At 45.3% G+C, this 18,139-nt stretch overlaps 1 protein-coding gene across 1 annotated transcript in view; it reads right to left on the reverse strand.

Moving 5' to 3' along the window:
* ATP2C2 (ATPase secretory pathway Ca2+ transporting 2) overlaps positions 1-11,599 on the reverse strand; it is a 45,120-nt gene extending 33,521 nt beyond the window's left edge. The window contains exon 1 of the mRNA XM_065416342.1: positions 11,501-11,599. Coding sequence (XP_065272414.1) covers positions 11,501-11,599 — 99 coding nt within the window. The remainder of the gene's footprint in view (positions 1-11,500) is intronic.
* Between the last annotated feature and the right edge of the window lie 6,540 nt (positions 11,600-18,139).

Here is an 18,139-nt window from a genome sequence, read left to right on the forward strand (position 1 = left end):
CCCGCTCTCCCCGACCAGCCAGAGCGCCGGGAGGAGGGCGGAGAGCCCGGCCGGGGCCCCGCTCTCCCCGGCGGCAGGAGCGCCGGGGGGAGGACGGCGAGCCCGGCCGGGGCCCCGCTCTCCCCGACTGGCCGGAGCGCCGCGAGGAGCGCGGAGAGCCCGGCCGCGGCCCGGCTCTCCCCGGCCAACCGGAGCGCCAGGGGAGGGCAGCCCCGATTTCCCCAGCGGGCCGGAGCGCCGCGGGGAGGGCGGCGAGCCCAGTCGCGGCCCCGCTCTCGGGGCCTGAGCGCCGCCCCCCTCCAGGTGCCGTCCCAAGCACTTGCTTGGTTGGCTGGTGCCTGGAGCCGGCCCTGTCTGTTAGTCTATAAGGTGCCACGGGACTCTGTCGCTTTTTCACGTCAATAAAGACACAAAACTTCTTACACACATGGACTAAGGTCAAAGCCTTCTTTTCTGAGCATATTGACACTCAACTTTTGTTAGCACCTTTGACGCATAAGCCACTTGACCTCCAGTATTTGAGTATGGTCCAGTTTTGACCATACTGCTTTAAGAGGACTGCATCGAGACCCTCCTTGGAGTCATCTGAGGATAACTTAGCACAAGCGATATACTAATGATGATGGCTTTATGCTGCCATAACTTGTGTCGACCCACGCTTGTAGCGTAGACTTGGCTGTAGTGCTTACTGTCATAGTACCTCAGGACTGGACAGGGCCGCCCGGGGGGGGGGGGCAAGTGGGGCAATTTGCCCCAGGCCCCACAGGGGCCCCCACGAAAATATAGTATTCTATAGTATTGCAACTTTTTTTTATGGAAGGGGTCCCCGAAATTGCTTTGCCCCAGGTCCCCTGAATCCTCTGGGCGGCCCTGGGATTGGGGCCTCTTTAATTAACTCATTTAGTTTCACAAACTCTTTAGTAAGATTTGCATCCCAAGTCCATTGGACATCTTTGTGCAGCAGCACTCTCAGGTTGCTGGGTCGGGCACACATTTCGCTACTATATCATTGTCCAGATAAATCAACAGTTCTCCTTTGTCCTTTAAATTTGTTGACTCCCTCAAAAGCACTCAGATTCCACCCCAATGAAAGCTGGACAAGCCCCTACATGGATAGATAGAAAAAATTCTGCTAGGGAGAAACAGCATGCTTTTCCTTTACAGAAACAGTGGTGGTTAGGCAATGTCATGTTCATTATTATTAAGTATTATTTGTATTACAGTAGGCTTTAGACACTTTAGTTGAGAACAAGAATCCATTGCGCTGGAAACTACATAAACAAAGTGATAGACAGTACCTTTACAATCTAAATAGGCACTCCAAACAAAGGGTGGAGGAGGAAACTGAGGCACAGAGAGGGAAAGTGACTCTCTCAGAGTCACACAGCTGATTAATGACAGAGCCAGATATAGAACCCAGGTCACCCGAGTCCCAACCAAGTGCCTTATCTAGATGTTTTATAATCTCTTTTATATTATCTATAATTATAATTCACTCACTCCTTTTAATAATGTGGAAAGATGTCAGACCCTCTGATTTGAAATTTGGACTGAGTTATACATAGAAAGCCATTACATTTTTTATTTTGCTGATATATAAAAGTTATAGGTTTTGCTTAAATAAACTGTATTGTTACAAAGGCACAATTATTAAAATGAGTTCATCTGCATTTATTGGGACATGCCACTCAGAATGGCTTTGTAAGACAAAGATCACAATGTGGTAGACTAGCATGTAGATACAACCTACTTAAACACAATAAAGAGTGTGTCACTCAAGGAGGGGTTGGCAGGAGAAAATAAAAATTATGAGCGGAACTATTGTTTGGCAAGCTCAAACAGTGCTGCAAGTTACAAAGGAGCAGACATTTAGGCTACAAGTCATGCATAATGTTCTGCACCACCACACCTTACAAAATGTCACATCTTCTTTTAGCTCTCTGGCTGCTGTTGTTTTTGATCTATAATTCATTATAGATCACATTGGGACACAAAGCAAATCTGGAAAGGGTGAGAAAGGCAGAGCTTGCTACGAATCTCAAATGCTCATCTCCTCAACATTCACCAGGGCATATGAAGACTTTTAGTTTCTGTTTTGGTTAGGTTGTTCATTCTGGAGTATTGTTTGCTCCCTTCTCCTTCCTATATTTAGTTGGGCTAGCTGTTAAACTGTAATTTGGTGAAGTGCAAGTGGGGAGAGTGAGTGATTTGGTCAAACAAGGAACCTTTCCAAATGTAAAACTTCATCCTACAAACTAGAATTCCACGGCAGGGTATTTTCCCCCCTGTCTGTGGTGCTGTGTCACTAGTGCCGTTTAATCCTGCCAACCTGCCGTTTAATCCTGTTGCCAACTCTTCCACTCTCATTGCGAGTCTCACAATATTTGGTGTTTTTCTTACAGCCCTAGGCCCTGAAGTCCTGTGAATATACCAGAATCTCAGCTTTCACTTAAAAAAAAAAAAAAAAAAAAAAAAGAAGTTTCTAGCTTTCATGGTTGTAGAGGTAAGCTTGAATGTGAACGCTGATGGTTCTAAAGCCACAAGACACGTAAACTTTAAATATATTTTAAAATATTTTTAAGCCAGGCTCATGATTTTGACGGCCTCACTCATGGCTTTTGAATGTTTGCAGCTAGCAATACAGTTGACAGGTCCCACGTACAGAGACCCCCTCACCCCAGCCCGCTTGCACCCCCAATTAGTTAGTTCACCACTGCTGCCACACAGCATATCACACACATACACACAAACACACAGTGCTCTCTCACTCTTCCCTTGAGAGAGATTTTAAATGTGTTCCTTCTTGTTCTCATTGTGTTTCCTGACTCTAAAGTAAAGACAGGCAGACTGGAAGTACATGTTCCAGGTCTTCACTCATGCCTTAGGGTTTGCAGATTACAACCACAAGGAGTTTTTAACCTAAACCCAGACCCGCACAAAGTGCAGTTCCACTCACTCCACTCAGCAACAAGGTGGGACCCTAGAAGCTCAGCTTTGTAAGGTAGCTGCTTATATAGAGTTTCCTGGGTTTCCTCTGAAGGCCTGATTGGGCCTTCAAGCCTCAGCCCTGCTTCATTACTCCACTCTGTAAACCTGTGTGGGAGCTGCAGAAAATGAAGTTAACCCCCAGCTTGCTAGAAAACATTAGGGCCACTGGTCCCTTTCATGCCCTGTTGGGGACAAGCTGTTTTTCTTTTCGTTAAAGGAAGTTAGTGTTTGCCAAAGACCTGGGCACCTGACTAGGAACCAGAATGTATTCATTATAACAATGACTGGTTTCCATGGCAGCATTTTTCTCTTTTGGTATTTCTGGGGGCAAATTCAGAAGGATCAAGGGCAAGATGACCCCTAAAGAGCTAAATGTGTCAGCCAGCAAACTTGTTCCCTTAGAAAATCTTTAATCAAACACTTAAAGACTATGTAAATAGGCTCTGACTTTTTGCTAATGTGTGATATGCTGTGCTGACCTTTCATTTTGTCTGTTTTAAAATAACACTCCTTTCCTTCCTGTAATTTTCTTTTAAAGGGCACATATTACCAACTTTACTGACAATGTATAAACATACAGTTGAGTAAGTAAAGAGTGATAACTATGGGCCGTCTTCTACACCTCTGGTGAGAAGTGAATGACTAGCAGCAGAAAGCACATACCCCATTACAGTAGATGCTAAAAAAAAAAAAAAAAGCAGGCATATACTGGAATTGTAACTCAGCACTACATTTAGGGCGAAGAACAAAAGCCAACCTATTTCCATTGTCTAATGGACAGGAAACTTAAATTTGATCCTGCAAACCCATACATGTATATGTAGAGCTGGTAGAAAAATCCAATTTTGTTTCCATGAAGAACTTGAATCAAATGGTTTTGTTTAACATTTTTTGCAGAAGATTTTGATTTTTTTTTTTTAAATGAAAAAACTCAGGACACCATTATTTATTTTGCTTTGAATGGACATTTTCATTTTGTTTTGGGTTTTCAAACACCAGAATTAAACACATTTTTTTTAAATGAACTGCTTTGTTTCTTTTTTATTTTTTTGTCAAAAAAATAAAAAAAAATATTGAAATCAAAATATTTTCAAAAAATATTCCAACTTTCAATAAAATTGCATTTTTTGTTAAAAAAACAAACCGGTTGGAACATTTTGACCCAGTGTGAATGTCTGTGCGGAATCCTTACAGTCCTAGAGCTATTTGTGTGAGTGTTTGCAGCACCAGGTCCACGAAGAGGAAACTAAATTAAGAAAAATTCATAGACATGAATAAATTGCAACACAGAGAACGAGCACAACAAGTACAAGGCACAGTCGAATGAAAGGACTGGAAAAACAGACGGAGCAATAGAACTGATAGGAAAATGGGAAACATTTCATGATGAAATTTTTCCTTTTTTTCCCCCATCAAAAAATGTCAAGCTTTGACATTTTTTAACAAGTGCTACTGTTTAAGAAGTTCTTCAATGGAAAGGGACAAATTTTCCAATCCAGTTATGGGAGCAAACATTTAACTGGAGATGCAAGGAATCTGATTTGAACCCTAATTCATTTTGTCAGGTCACATATATTTTAGGTGTAAATTTTGCCTGCAAACAGGGACGATGGACCTTTTGAAAATCCCATCCAAAATGTTGGCCAGTCAACTTTGTCTTGACTTTAATTCAGAAGTATTGATTCAGGGTTTACACTATCATTGCCTAAGGCTTTGGAATTGAAAGATTATATTTGCAAGGCCCAGGTCATTGTAAGTGGCTTTTGTGTGAATGCAGCAAACGATAATTCCAGCCAAAGAAGGCATTTTTCCTTTTAAAAGAGAGGGAAACGCCTCACCTATGTTCACATATAACTCTGCCCATCTGTCTCTATTCTCTCTACAGTATTTACAATGCTCATGCACACAAAGCTATGGGAATCATAGAAATGTAGGGCTGGATGGAACCTTGAGAAGTCATCAAGTCCAGCCCCCAGTACTGAGGTAGACCAAGTAAATCTAGTCCATCCCTGACAGGGGTTTGTCCAACCTGTTATTAAAAACCTCTAGGGATGGAGCTTCCACAACCTCCCTTGGAAGCCTATTCTAGAGCTTAACTAGCCTTATAGTTGGAAAGTTATTCCTAATATCTAACCTAAATCTCCTTTGCTGCAAAATCTCCCAGGGCTGGATGGTATCCAACAATGCTCACAGAGGAGAGAAAAAGAAGGAAGCAGCAGATTAATGGCATGCTGTTTCCCACTCCAGGAGCTCATCAAAGGTCCCTCCACATGCATACTATATGTTGGGGTCTCTCTATATTTGTAGAGTCATGTTGGAGAGCTAGGGAGCAGCCACTCAATGCATCATACTCTCCTTTGAGCCTCTTCATAAACCTTTAACCCTCCCTCTGACTTTTCTCTCCCTTACAGCCTGAAAGCGAGGACGGTGGGGACAGGGGTAAGCCAGTGGCAGCATGGCTCTCAGCGGACCCCTGGGGATATAAACCATGGTCAGGAGCACCATCCCCTTGAAGGGAAGATAGATAGGAAGCAAATCTTGCAGGCCAACCATCCTTCCCTTCCTGGGAGTTTTGCTGCAGTAGGAGACTATGAGACCCATGATAGCTACTGAACAGATTCATCTCCATTTGATATCAAGCACCATCTGTGCGGGGAAAGCATCATTAGAGATGTGTGAAGCTACTATAACACAGCTCAGAAACTGATCTCTGCAGTTTGGTTTTAGGGTTTAGAAGAGACCAGCACTTGGTGTTGGTCATGGAGGTTAAAGCTGGACAAACTCCAACCTCTGGGGAACCCTGCCCTCAGCAGGGCCGGCTCCAGGGTTTTTGCCGCCCCAAGCAGCCAAAAAAAATTGCGATCTGCGGCACTTCCGCCGCCGCTTCTTCGGCGGCAGGTCCTTCCCGCCGAGAGGGAGTGAGGGACCCGCCGCCAAAGAGCTGGACATGCCGCCCCCTTCCATGTGCCGCCCCAAGCACCAGCTTGCTATGCTGGTGCCTGGAGCCGGCCCTGGCCCTCAGGTCCCTCAACCAGCCCCAAGTCCCCCAAGCAAAGGGGATATATGTGGAAGAGGGTGCAAGAGAGCAGATCCCAGCAGTTTTAGAGAGAATGAGGTGACTATTGTGAGGAAAGGGTGGGGGAGACAGAAGTTAAAGTGGAGGTTGAACACCCACTGTGTGAACACCCGCTGTCCTTGTCGTCTGCTTGTATTGAAGTTCAAATCGAGGCTATATTAGAGGTTTGATATGAACATAACCCATGAATCTGTGTCCTCCTGTTGTGGCAATGCCATGAATAAGGTCTTGAATTGGCTACTGCCTCTGAGCTCTGCCTAGGCTCCTAGCTTCCATTGAAATCATTGGAGCTCCAGGCCTGGGTCCTTTAGCTCAAGCTATCAAAACCTATATTTTTAGCAGTTCTTGCTTCTGTCTCAGCAGCTGACTTGGCTGTGGGTGTCATTACATAAATATTTCAGAGTAGTCTACTTTTTACTCTATTCTAAACTTTCCACTTTCAGATTTCCTGTTTGAATCATGTTTGTGCCTTAGCTCACATATAATTGTTTTTTGTGTTACTCTAGCCACTGAGATCAGAGCCCCATTTTCCTAGGCACATGTATTTTCAGAAACAAACTCAGATCTGAGATGTTAACAATTTTAAACAGAAGTTTAAACAACAAGTTTAAATAGAAAAGACAATTATTATTCCCATTTTAGTGATGAGGCACACAGAAATTAAATGACTTAGAGTGTGATGACATAAGTAGGAACTGAACTTCAGTATACTAGATCCCAGGTTAGTGCCTTAACCATTACACCAGGGGTCGGCAACGTTTGGCACGCGGCTCGCCAAGGTAAGCACCCTAGCGGGCCGGGCCAGTTTATTTACCTGCTGACGCGGCAGGTTCGGCCGATCGCGGCCCCCACTGGCCGCGGTTCGCCGTCCCGGGCCAATGGGGGCGGCGGGAAGCGGCGCAGGCGAGGGATGTGCTGGCCGCGGCTTCCCACCACCCCCATTGGCCTGGGACCGCGAACCGCAGCGAGTGGGGGCCGCCATCGGCCGAACCTGCCACGTCAGCAGGTAAATAAACTGGCCCGGCCCGCTAGGGTGCTTACCCTGGCGAGCCACGTGCCAAACGTTGCCGACCCCTGCATTACACCATAACAGGCACAGACTTTTTGAACTGGGGCTTAAACTTTTTTATCCCTCTATTTGTCACTGTAAAAGTGTTTCCAAATAGAAAGTAGACGGCGTATTAGTAAATTACTAGACAATAACAAAAGCAGAGAATTTAGTTATCACGTTGTTTAAATTATGCCATGTTAATGGTTATAATAATAATAATAATGATTGTCAATAGCAACAATATAATAAAGTCTTGGAGCACTTGTGTGTGTAGTAAATTAAAACCTTTCTTCCATTTGGATGTAACAACCATATTTGGCATTATGCTTTCAGATTCTCCATGGATTACCACTGAAATTGTTTTGACATGTTATTATCACATCCTAATGGCATTGTGGAAAGGTCTCCAGTTGTACATTTAAATGATTTTAGTATCTTTGTAGACTTGCATTGAAATCATTCTGACATTGTATTTGCATTGTAATGAGGTCTCCGTGGACTTGAATGGAAATCATTTCCCCATTGTTTCAGATTCTTCCCAGGCTTACACTGAAAATGTAGGCCTTTAGGAACATAAGAATGGTAATACTGGGTCTGACCAATGGTCCATCTAGCCCAGTATCCTGTCTTTTAACAGCAGCCAGTGCCAGATGCTTCAGAGGGAATGAACAGAACAGGGCAAATGTCAAGTGATCCATACCCCTGTTATCCGGTCCCAGCTTCAGGTAGGCAGATGTTTAGAGACTCCCAGAGCATGGGGTTGCATCCCTGGCCATCCTGGCTAATAGCCATTGATGGACCTATCCTCCGTTAACTTATCTAATTCTTTTTTGAATCCAATTATACCTTTGGCCTTCACAACATCCCCTGGCAATGAGTTCCACAGGCTGTCTGTGCATCGTGAAAAAAATACTTCATTTTATTTTATTTTTAAACCTACTGCCTATTAAATTCATTGGGTGACCCCTGGTTCTTGTGTTATGTGAAGGGGTAAATAACACTTCCTCATTCACTTTCTCCGCAACAGTCAAGATTTTATAGACCTCTATCATATCCCCAGGCCTCTCCCTTAGTTCTCTCTTTTCTAAGCTGAACAGTCCCAGTCTTTTTCATCTTTTATATGGAAGCTGTTCCATACCCCTAATCATTTTTGTTGCCCTTCTCTGTACCTTTTCCAATTCTAATATATCATTCTGGAGATGGGGCGACCAGAAACTGCAACAGTATTCAAGGTGTGGGCGTATCATGGATTTACATAGTGGCATTATGATATTTTCTGTCTTATTATCTATTTTTTCCCCTAATACTTCCTAACATTGTTCGTTTTTTTTTACTCCTGCTGCACCCTGAGTGGATGTTTTCAGAGAACTATCCACAATGACTCCAAGATCTCTTTCTGGAATGGTAACAGCTAATTTAGACCCCATCATTTTGTATGCATTGGTAGGATTATGTTTTCCAATGTGCATTACTTAGCATTTATCAACATTGAATTTCATCTGCCATTTTGTTGCCCAATCACCCAGTTTTGTGAGATCCCTTTGTAACTCTCACAGTCAGCTTTGGATTTAACTATCTTGTGTAATTCTGCATCATAGAATCAGAGAAGATTAGGATTGAAAGAGTCCTGAGGAGGTCACCTAGTCCAACCCCCTGCTCAAAGCAGAACCAACCCCAACTAAATCATCCGAGCCGGGGCTTAAACTTTGCCAACTCACTGTTTACTCTCTTTTCCAGATCATTTATGAATATGAATACCAGTCCCAGTACAGATCCTTGAGCGATCCTGCTATTTACCTCTCTCCACTGTGTAAACTGATCATTTATTCCTACCCTTTGTTTCCTATCTTTTAACCAGTTACTGATCTGTGAGAGGGCCCACCCTCTTATCCCACGACTGCTTACTTTGCTTAAGAGCCTTTGGCATGGGACCTGGTCAAAGGCTTTCTGAAGGTCCAAATACACTGTATGCACTGGATCGCCCTTTTTCACATGCTAGTCCACATTGTAGAGGCATATTACAGTGCTATCATGTTCTGCATAGACTTAAACTGGAATTCAAGGAGATCATGTGCTCACAGAGATCCCAAATGTTCATAATTATTTACTATGCTGTAGAGAGAATGGCAGAGCCAGAAGACTGCAAGTGCTAATTCGGAATAAGTTACTGACTGACTATAGCTCCCTGACTGTGGACAAGTGACTGGACCCTCACTCGAATATTGGCCAAATCAGTGGACCGGCGTTTAAAAACTGCATCTGCATTCCTCTTTATTGGGTTAACAGATTACCAAAAGAGAGAGATTATTTTGCTGTCTTAAACTCCCATCACAGCAAGATCAGAAATAATTTTTGGCATCCCAGCCATGTCTCCATTTTACTCTGTGAAGTTGGGCTGTGTATGCCGTAGCATCACACACAGGTGCAGAAAGAGGATGGTCTCGCTCTCCCTCTCCCTGTGTAGCACTAGTGAGGCTACACATATAATACTGCCAGCAGTTTAGGCCAACTTGATACTAGAAAGAAGACAACAAATGGGAAGGAATGAAGAGCAGATTAGAGAGTTGGAGGCAGGGCCGGCTCCAGGCACCAGCAAACCAAGCACGTGCTTGGGGCGGCACATTTTCAGGGGTGGCATTCCAGCCAGCCTTTTTTTTTTTTTGCTTGGGGCGGCAAAAGCCTAGAGCCGGCCTTGGCAGCAGCAGCACGTCCTGCACGGGAGGCACCCTGGGGCCGCTGCAGTTCGCGTCGGGGAGCAGCGCCCGCACCTTATGGCCAGGGGGGCTCCGAGCACGGGACACTCGGGCTGGGGGCCAGCCCGCGGGGCGCACGGAGCCGCCTGCAAGTGCCGCAGGGTGGCCGCCCCCCTGCTCTCCGGGGCTCCGCTCCCTCTGGGGCTGCCCTGCCCCAGCTTCTCAGCCCTCTGCCGGGCGGTCCCCCAGCTCTTCCCATCCGGGTCCCAGCCGGTCCGGGAGGCGGGTGCCCCGACTGGAGGAACCCTGATCTGAGGCGCGGCCCGGGAGTCCCGCTGCTTACCCCGACCCTGCCAGCGCCGGACAGGCTGGAGGCGAGTGGGGAGCGGGCGGAGTCAGCACCAGTGGGGGAGAGCCCAGGGTTGGGGCGACAGGGGGGTGGGGGAGGGAGGGAGTCCAGGGCTGGGGTGGGGGGCAGCCAAAATTTTTTTTGCTTGGGGCAGCAAAAAAACCTAGAGCCGGGCCTGGTTGGAGGGAATAGCTTTTGAAGAAAGATTAAGAATATTATCTGCGATATACAGAGCTTGGGCAAATGATGATTAAGGGGCACATAACTGCCAGAAGTATTTGGAAGGTGCAAATGCCAAGGAGGGAAAGCAATGTAGTGTTATAACCAGAAGGAATCAATCCAGGTATGGAAGAAAGGATGAAATCAGATTCCTCTTACCCATGTGAATGGGTCCAAAGGTCAACACCTCACGAGTATGGCAGGGATCAGGATTTGGCTCACACTTTAATAATAATAATATATGGAGATATACCTATCTCATAGAACTGGAAGGGACCCTGGAAGGTCATTGAGCCTAGCCCCCTGCCTTCACTAGAAGGATCAAGTACTGATTTTTTGCCCCAGATCCCTAAGTGGCCTGCTCAAGGATTGAACTCACCATTCTAGGTTTAACAGGCCAATGTTCAAACCACTGAGCTATCCCTCCCCTCCCCCCCCTCTTTGTTACTTGAAAATATCCAATCCTGTCATTATTATTAATTCTATTACAATAGACCCTAGAGACCTCAACAGAAATCAGAGCACCATTGCACTGGACAAACCCATAGTAATAAGAGGCAGGCACAGCCACAGAGAGCTTACAGAGTGGCTAGAGGAAAAATGTAAAAAAAGAAAGTTGAACATATGGAAAACCACAGAAACCAACAATTTCATTCTCTCACATTCAGTGGCAAATAGAGGGGCCACCAAAAAATGGATATTTCAGAAATGTTCATTTGGAAGTTCAGACTCATTCCCATCTTTGGGCCTTTCTGCTTAGAATACAGGCCTGCATTGTTTAAATCTGTCTGACCTTAAAGTCAGTGCCAACACAATGACATATGCTGCAAATCTGAGTATAGTTAGCGAAGCCTTGACATGAAGATGAATGTTAATACTTAGGATTGATCATAGAGCTATTCAGCTTGCACACACGTTAATTAACCCACACAACACCCCAATAGGCAGGTCGGTGTCGTCGTTAATATTATCCTCCATTTTACGTATGATGATAAAACAAAGTAGCACCGCAAAACTGCCATAGCTAATAGAGATGTAATGTTGCCAGCAACGCACAGTAGGCTTAGCCCCATCTACACACCACATTTCATAACTTACAGGCAAGAGGCATAGGGAATCCTTACCTCCCCTTCTGGCTCCCCATTCCCAACTGACTGGTATTTCTGGGCTAAGCGGAAAAGTGACCCTTTCTGGAAGAGTTTGAAGAAGCGTCTTTCTACCATCTTCGCTTTGCCTCAGCAGCTCCTCATTCTGCTGCTGTTGCTTGAATGTCACCTGTTCCTGGCTGTGGCTCGAATTCCCTTGCAAGCCAGGGTTGTAGCTACACAAGAGGGATAGGCAGGTGTTACCTGATGCCTACAGAGGAAGCCACGCCCACTGCCAGCCACAGGTGCCTGGGAGAGGCTGCACACCCTCCTTCACTCTGGCTGCTCAGAGCAGCAGATACCTACAGAGTGCTTAGCTTATTCAACGCCATGCCAAAGGATTCCTGTGCGTGCTTAGTCAAAAACATGGTTAGTATTTGTATGGAGCAGTCTTGGCTGTAACTCAGGATGCAGTAGCTGTTAAGGGAGTGTAAAGCAATTGACTTTTGCACCTGGAGGTCTTTCAGCTCTATTGTTTTCCACACTCACTGATAAAATGCAACAGCAGCACCTTGTGCTGCACTTCAGCTTTAGGCAGAAATGGTGGATTGTTTTCTGCAGGCAGCTCCATGCAAATGCAGGTTATAGTCACTGCTGAGCTGTTTGTAAGTTCACAAGGTGAGTGTGTGGGAATCACTGGGGAAAAGCTTCCTTAAGAAATGTTTGAATCTGTGTGTGTGAGAGAGAGAGAGAGAGACAAGGTGGTGAGGTAATTTCTTTTATTGGACCTCTTTCCCTTAGTGAGAGAGACAAGCTTTTGAGCTCACACAGTGCTCTTCTTCAGGTCTGGGAAACTTATTTGGTGTGTCACAGTTAAATACAACATGGAACAGATTGCTTAGCATATGTAGTTAACACATATTTAAGGGGCATTTCAAGGTGAAGTATATCAGTGTCAGGGGAGACAGAGGAAACCACAAACTTGTTGGAAGACTGTGACACTCCCAATTTGTTAAAAACTGGCATGAATTCAAGATGTTTATCTCCTAACAAAAATGTCCCGTTTAATTTTATGTAGGTTTACTTGTACATCCTTTCCCTATTTGGGGAGCATTTCTGTGGTGGATTACAACCTGCTGGAGCAATACTTAATCAGTTACCCCTTTCCTGTGACCACAAATTCTCATCTGTTGACATGGAGCGTTGTCTTGTGGTTTGAACCAGGGCAGTTGAATCAGAATTCCTGGGTTCTCTCCCTGATACTTTCATTGACTTGTTAGGTAACTCACTTAGCTCTAAATTGCTAGCTAGGTCTAACTTTGTGGAATTAAAGCACAGCCCAGAGTTTTTGGTGGTATGAATATTAGAGCTGTGTTGGAAACAGAATTTCCCTCCCCCAACAAATTTAGCATTTTTGGAAAAAAAAAATCCTTCTGAATCTGAATGAAAAGTCAGATATGCAAAATTTCCCACAAGATGGTCATTTAAAAAAAATTAGTTTTGGAATATTTCAAAAATGTCCAGTCCCAGCTCCCTGGCTGCATTGCAAGCCACCGGGTGAGCTGCTAAGGAGCCACGACCCAGGATGCCCTAAAGTCCTGGAAGCCCCAGGTCTGTGGCAGCCTGCCAGGTAGGAATCCTGCCTCGGTTCTGTCTCAAGTTTTGTCAAAAGCAACACATTGTTGTGGAACGTTTCGATTTCAATGATCTGCCCTTTTCGAATGGGAAGATGTTTCATTAAAAATTTCCAACCAGCTATAGTGGAGATGCACCATCCCAATGGGATATCTAGAAGCTTTATGTCTCAGGCAGGACTTCCAGGAGCCCTGGGATCACAGACATTACATCTCATTCAAAGGGTATAGGCTTAATGGAGATAGCATATCTCAAAGATTACAGGGACAGCTCCAGGTGGAGAAGGTTGGGGCCAGTTCTTACTTCAGAGGGGTATTGTGAAATGTAATTGATTGCAGATCCTTTGGAGACCTTTAAACAGAATGTGCCTTAGAGTATTGAGCACAGTTATACTATTCTTAGCCATCTGGCTGCCTACTGAGAAGTCCTTGCCTGATGAACTGATCTGGATGTGCCGTAGGCTAAATGAAAGGAGTTCATGAATTGCTGGCATGTGGTTATTCTTATTCACCTGGAAAGACACCAGAGGATGGTGTTGGACATCTACTTTCAGATCTGTCACCCCCAGCTCTTGTTCAATGTTTGAGGGAGGGCCCTGTGCAAGGTTGCTCGATATTTAGCGCCATGGTGTCACCAGTATGTTGAAGACACTAAGCTCCATATCTGCTTTACCTCTGTTTCCTGATTTCCTAAGAATAGGTGAGGATCTGGACAAAAGCCAGCTGGCTCAGCTGAATCCAGATAAAGCGTAGGTGGTGCTGTTTGTCAGGGAAATAAATTCTGCTCAGAGGGTGAGATATTAACTACTCCTTTGAATGTGTCTGTTGCAGTTTTTAGTCTCAGGATCATACCAGACAGCTCCCAGTTTCCCAGGTAGCAAAAGCGTCTGGAAATATTTTTCTTTCATCATCAGCTAACAAAGAGACCATTTTGTCTGATAGATCTCACCAGACACCCACATGACTAGTCTACTGCAATCACTCACGTAGGGACCCACATGAAGGACCAATATATAGATCATGAAAGTGATCGGGGGGCTGGGGCACATGACCTATGAGGAGAGGTTGAGGGAACTGGGCTTGTTTAGTCTGCAGAAGAGAAGAGTGAGGGGAAATTTGATAGTAGCCTTCAACTACCTGAAGGGGGGTTCCAAAGAGGATGGAGCTTGGCTGTTCTCAGTGGTGACAGATGACAGAACAAGGAGTAATGGTCTCAAGTTGCAGTGGGGGAGGTTTAGGTTGGATATTAGGAAACACTATTTCACTAGGAGGGTTGTGAAACACTGGAATGGGTTACCTAGGGAGGTGGTGGAATCTCTATCTTTAGAGATTTGACAAAGCCCTGGAAGGGATGATTTAGTTGGGGTTGGCCCTGCTTTGAGTGGGGGATTGGACTAGATGACCTCCTGAGGTCTCTTTCAACCCTAATCTTCTATGATCATGCCAATTTCCTACTGGGTAAACAATTCATGTATTTTTGTGCAATGTGCTTGAACACAGGTTTCCTTAGCCATGCACAGATGGCTGGCAAGTTATTATCTGCTGATTTCCATATTTCACTGATTCGTTTGGTCAAAAGCAGATGGAAGGCCAAATTGTCTGTTTGTGTACATGGGTGCTACACTACTGACTTCTATGGAGTGTAATCCACTTGTACCACTGGACCATTTGGTCTGGAATTTTCATTTCCTTGACATTATATGAGTTGAGAATAACCAGTGCTGAGGAGATGGAATGGTACAGTATGACAAAAAACACAGACAGCCCGACCACAGAAGTGGAGCGGTACAACTGGACAAGCATAATACCAAATTTGTAGCTTACACTCCATCATAGAATGGGCCTTCAGCTAGCATTCAATGCTATTATCAGAGGTCAAGACCCTGAGACATAGCTCTGTCAGCCTTTCTGTGTAAATTTAGGCCTGTTTGAATCAATTATATTTTAGTACCCATTTAGCTGAATAAATACAGAATGAACGTGCAGTTCACTCAGAATATTCACTAGACATTTCATAGGAATTATGGAGTGGATGAAGTTTTCTCTTTCTATTGCCTTCGATTTCTACGTGTCATGCCCTTAAAAGGAAGTACCACTCCTTTCGCCATTACAATGCACAGAAAATTTGTGGCATGAAGAATCCTTGTAGAGACAGTAACATTAACAACAGGGCCCTGATACAACTTGTATTTCCTAAGTGCTGGCATAGCAACTCAGATCCTTATTATATTATATGATTATTATTATATATCGTGCCTGGGTTTTTTTTTTAAGTAAAATAACTCTAGGAATGCTAATATTTTAAAGAGGCAGGAATCTTTTTCTCCAAAGCACACAGAAGGCAGAACCATTATAAATTAACATCCTTCTAGGCTACAGGAATGCAAAATGGCACATCAGGGGAAAGTAAGATGCCACCCTATTGCCAGTGATCTAAAGCAAAACTGATTACTATTAAGGCAAATAGTCTGTAGTTACATAAGGTGACAAGGAGCAGGGAATCGTGTAATACACAATTGCACCCTCTGTCAAAGAGAGCAAATTGAGTGGTGAAGGCTAACATCTGGCTCCACGGCATGCTAAGGAGGCTTCTCTGCATACTGTGTTAATGAGGATAATGTATACATGACTCATAGCAATGACACGTTAATATTAAGAGAGTCTAATTCTATGCTTGCAAAAATGTGTCGTCACTATTTCCAGACCGGCTGACTCACGGCTTTATTTAGTCTTGGCAACCAGCTTCTGGCATAGGCCAAATCCTGCCCTCAGCATGAAAAGGCATCTACACAAGACTTTCAAGTGAAGATCTCTTCTAGTAAGCGATAGGCCGCATTGAATCAGGTCCTGGGCAGAGCAGAGAACTCAAGGTTTGTGTGTCTGGGGGTATCATGTATGGCTAGTGCGACAGATATTGCAACCCTATGCAGCAGCTTTGGGGACCACTGTATTGCATTTATGAATGGTTTATGTAAAAGAGTGTTTTATTCCATGGGGGATGGTTACCACAGCTCCTTCAGGAACTAAAAATGGGTGATTACCCCTGGGGGTAACTGCCGCAAAGCACCACCCCCTGAGGAAAGGACTTTTGGTATAAAAAGCTGAGCTTGAACTGGCATGGGGCTTCTTTCTGATCCAGCAAACACAGGCTCTTCTGTCCAAGGGGAGCCCCGGTGCTCACAGAAGGCCCCACCAGGGCCCCAGAAACTGATGCATGACTCCTGGTATGTTTAGTGTGCAGTTAAATCTGTGCATTGTTCTTATTATGTTTTTCTCTGTGATGCTTTTTCCTTCTACAGTACTTGTGTTCCCTGCTGTTGGCACTTACAGCAATTCACACCGTCATAGACCCCACACCCGCTGCCACTATAGTGTCACAGTTTCAGGGTTAACTGCACCTTTGACAGCCCCTGCTCTAATTTTTCCCATCCATGTGCAGAATGAATTTTGTTATGTGCACCACTATTGAGGTAATGTGCAGATGTGCGCCACCAGCAGAAACCAAAAACCTAGATATATGTCCCTTCCAGTCCTACACTTCTATGCTTCTGTGCTGTGAGTCTCACAGTGAGATCTGTTCTGCCGTAAGAGAAGCAGCACCCATTAAAATGAAAATTGCTTTGCCAGTGAGCCTTCCGAAGCCAAGCCTGCTACACAAATCCTCTCTCTGACCTCAGGGAAGTGTGTGCCTGGAGCCTTTGGACCTCACTGTGCCCCTTGTGTTTGTGTGAGCTGGAAAAGTCATAAAATAAACAGGAAGTTGACATAGGTTACATTCTTCTGAGTGGGCTGAGTGCTCAGTGTGGGTGTGAGATGGTTATACAATCAATATACATTAGCTAGATCCAACCAGTTGGATTGACAGAGGCTCCCCAGCTAAACAGCCAAACCAGACTTTCTTGCTCTGCTGGGCCACGCTAAAAGCAGAATATTTCAGGACTAGCACTAGCTCTACCCCAAACACCTGCCCTGATCCTATTCCCACCTGATCTCATCCGACCCCAACGCCATTGAACCCCTTCCCCAAACACAATTTAAAAACTATTCTCTCTCTCCTCGGTGGGTAAACTGATGGGTTCTTTGCTCCTACTACACTTATACTTATGGAGATGTGAGGGGAGGTGCACCCCTTGCTATACCTGTACAGCAGGAGCAGCAAATACAGTGCACCCATCCAGAGTGTGGGTGGAGGAGCGGGGGGGAATGGGGTCATGGCTCTGCTGGCATCTAGAAACACCTTGGTTAGCAGCATCCAGCCCCCCACTCCACACTGAGCTGAGACCAGCCAGTGCTGAGAGCTGGTGTCTGGGTGGCTGCGCTGGGGTGGAGATTCTGTGCCCCTTCCTTAGCTCAGTCACGTAGGGGAAGGTATAATTTAGCCCTTACTCTCCTGAAACATTCTTGTTCACTCTGATGCAGAGTAGGGCATCTCTAATGGGATGTGAAGCCTCTTGTAGTTCAAGCCCATCAGTAGTGATCAAACATTTCCGAGCCGATGGCTGGTGAGGTAAGTGAAATGAGCTGGGTGGAGTCAGTTCCCAGCAGGCAGCTGGCAACAGGGCCGGCTTTAGGAAGTGCGGGATGACTTGACAAAAAAAAACCACAAGTAAAAAACCCCCTTTCATTTCTTCCATGTATTATTTACTTTCCATAACGATATAAATAACAACAAAATTATATATTTTACATACATTGCGTAATGTATGCGGATGCATGCTAACCCTAAAGTTCTTGATGCTCCCCCCCCCCCAGGACCCCTGCCCCATCCACCCCCCTTCCCTGTCTCCTGACTGCCCCCTGCCGCCCCATCCAACCCCTCCTCTCATTCCTGATGGCCCCCTGGGACCCCTGCCCCATCCAACCACCCCTTCTTTCTGTCCCTGACTGCCCCTGGAACCCCTGCCCCTGACTGCCCCCCACTGCCCAGTCCAACCCCTGCTCCTTCCTGACTGCCCCCCCCAGGACCCTTGCCCCCATTCAATCCCCGTTCCCTGCCCTCTGACCACCCTGACCCCTATCCACCCCCCCACAACCCCCCGAACTT

This window comes from Emys orbicularis, chromosome 14 (genome assembly GCF_028017835.1).
Source record: "Emys orbicularis isolate rEmyOrb1 chromosome 14, rEmyOrb1.hap1, whole genome shotgun sequence".
Lineage (NCBI taxonomy): Eukaryota > Metazoa > Chordata > Testudines > Emydidae > Emys > Emys orbicularis.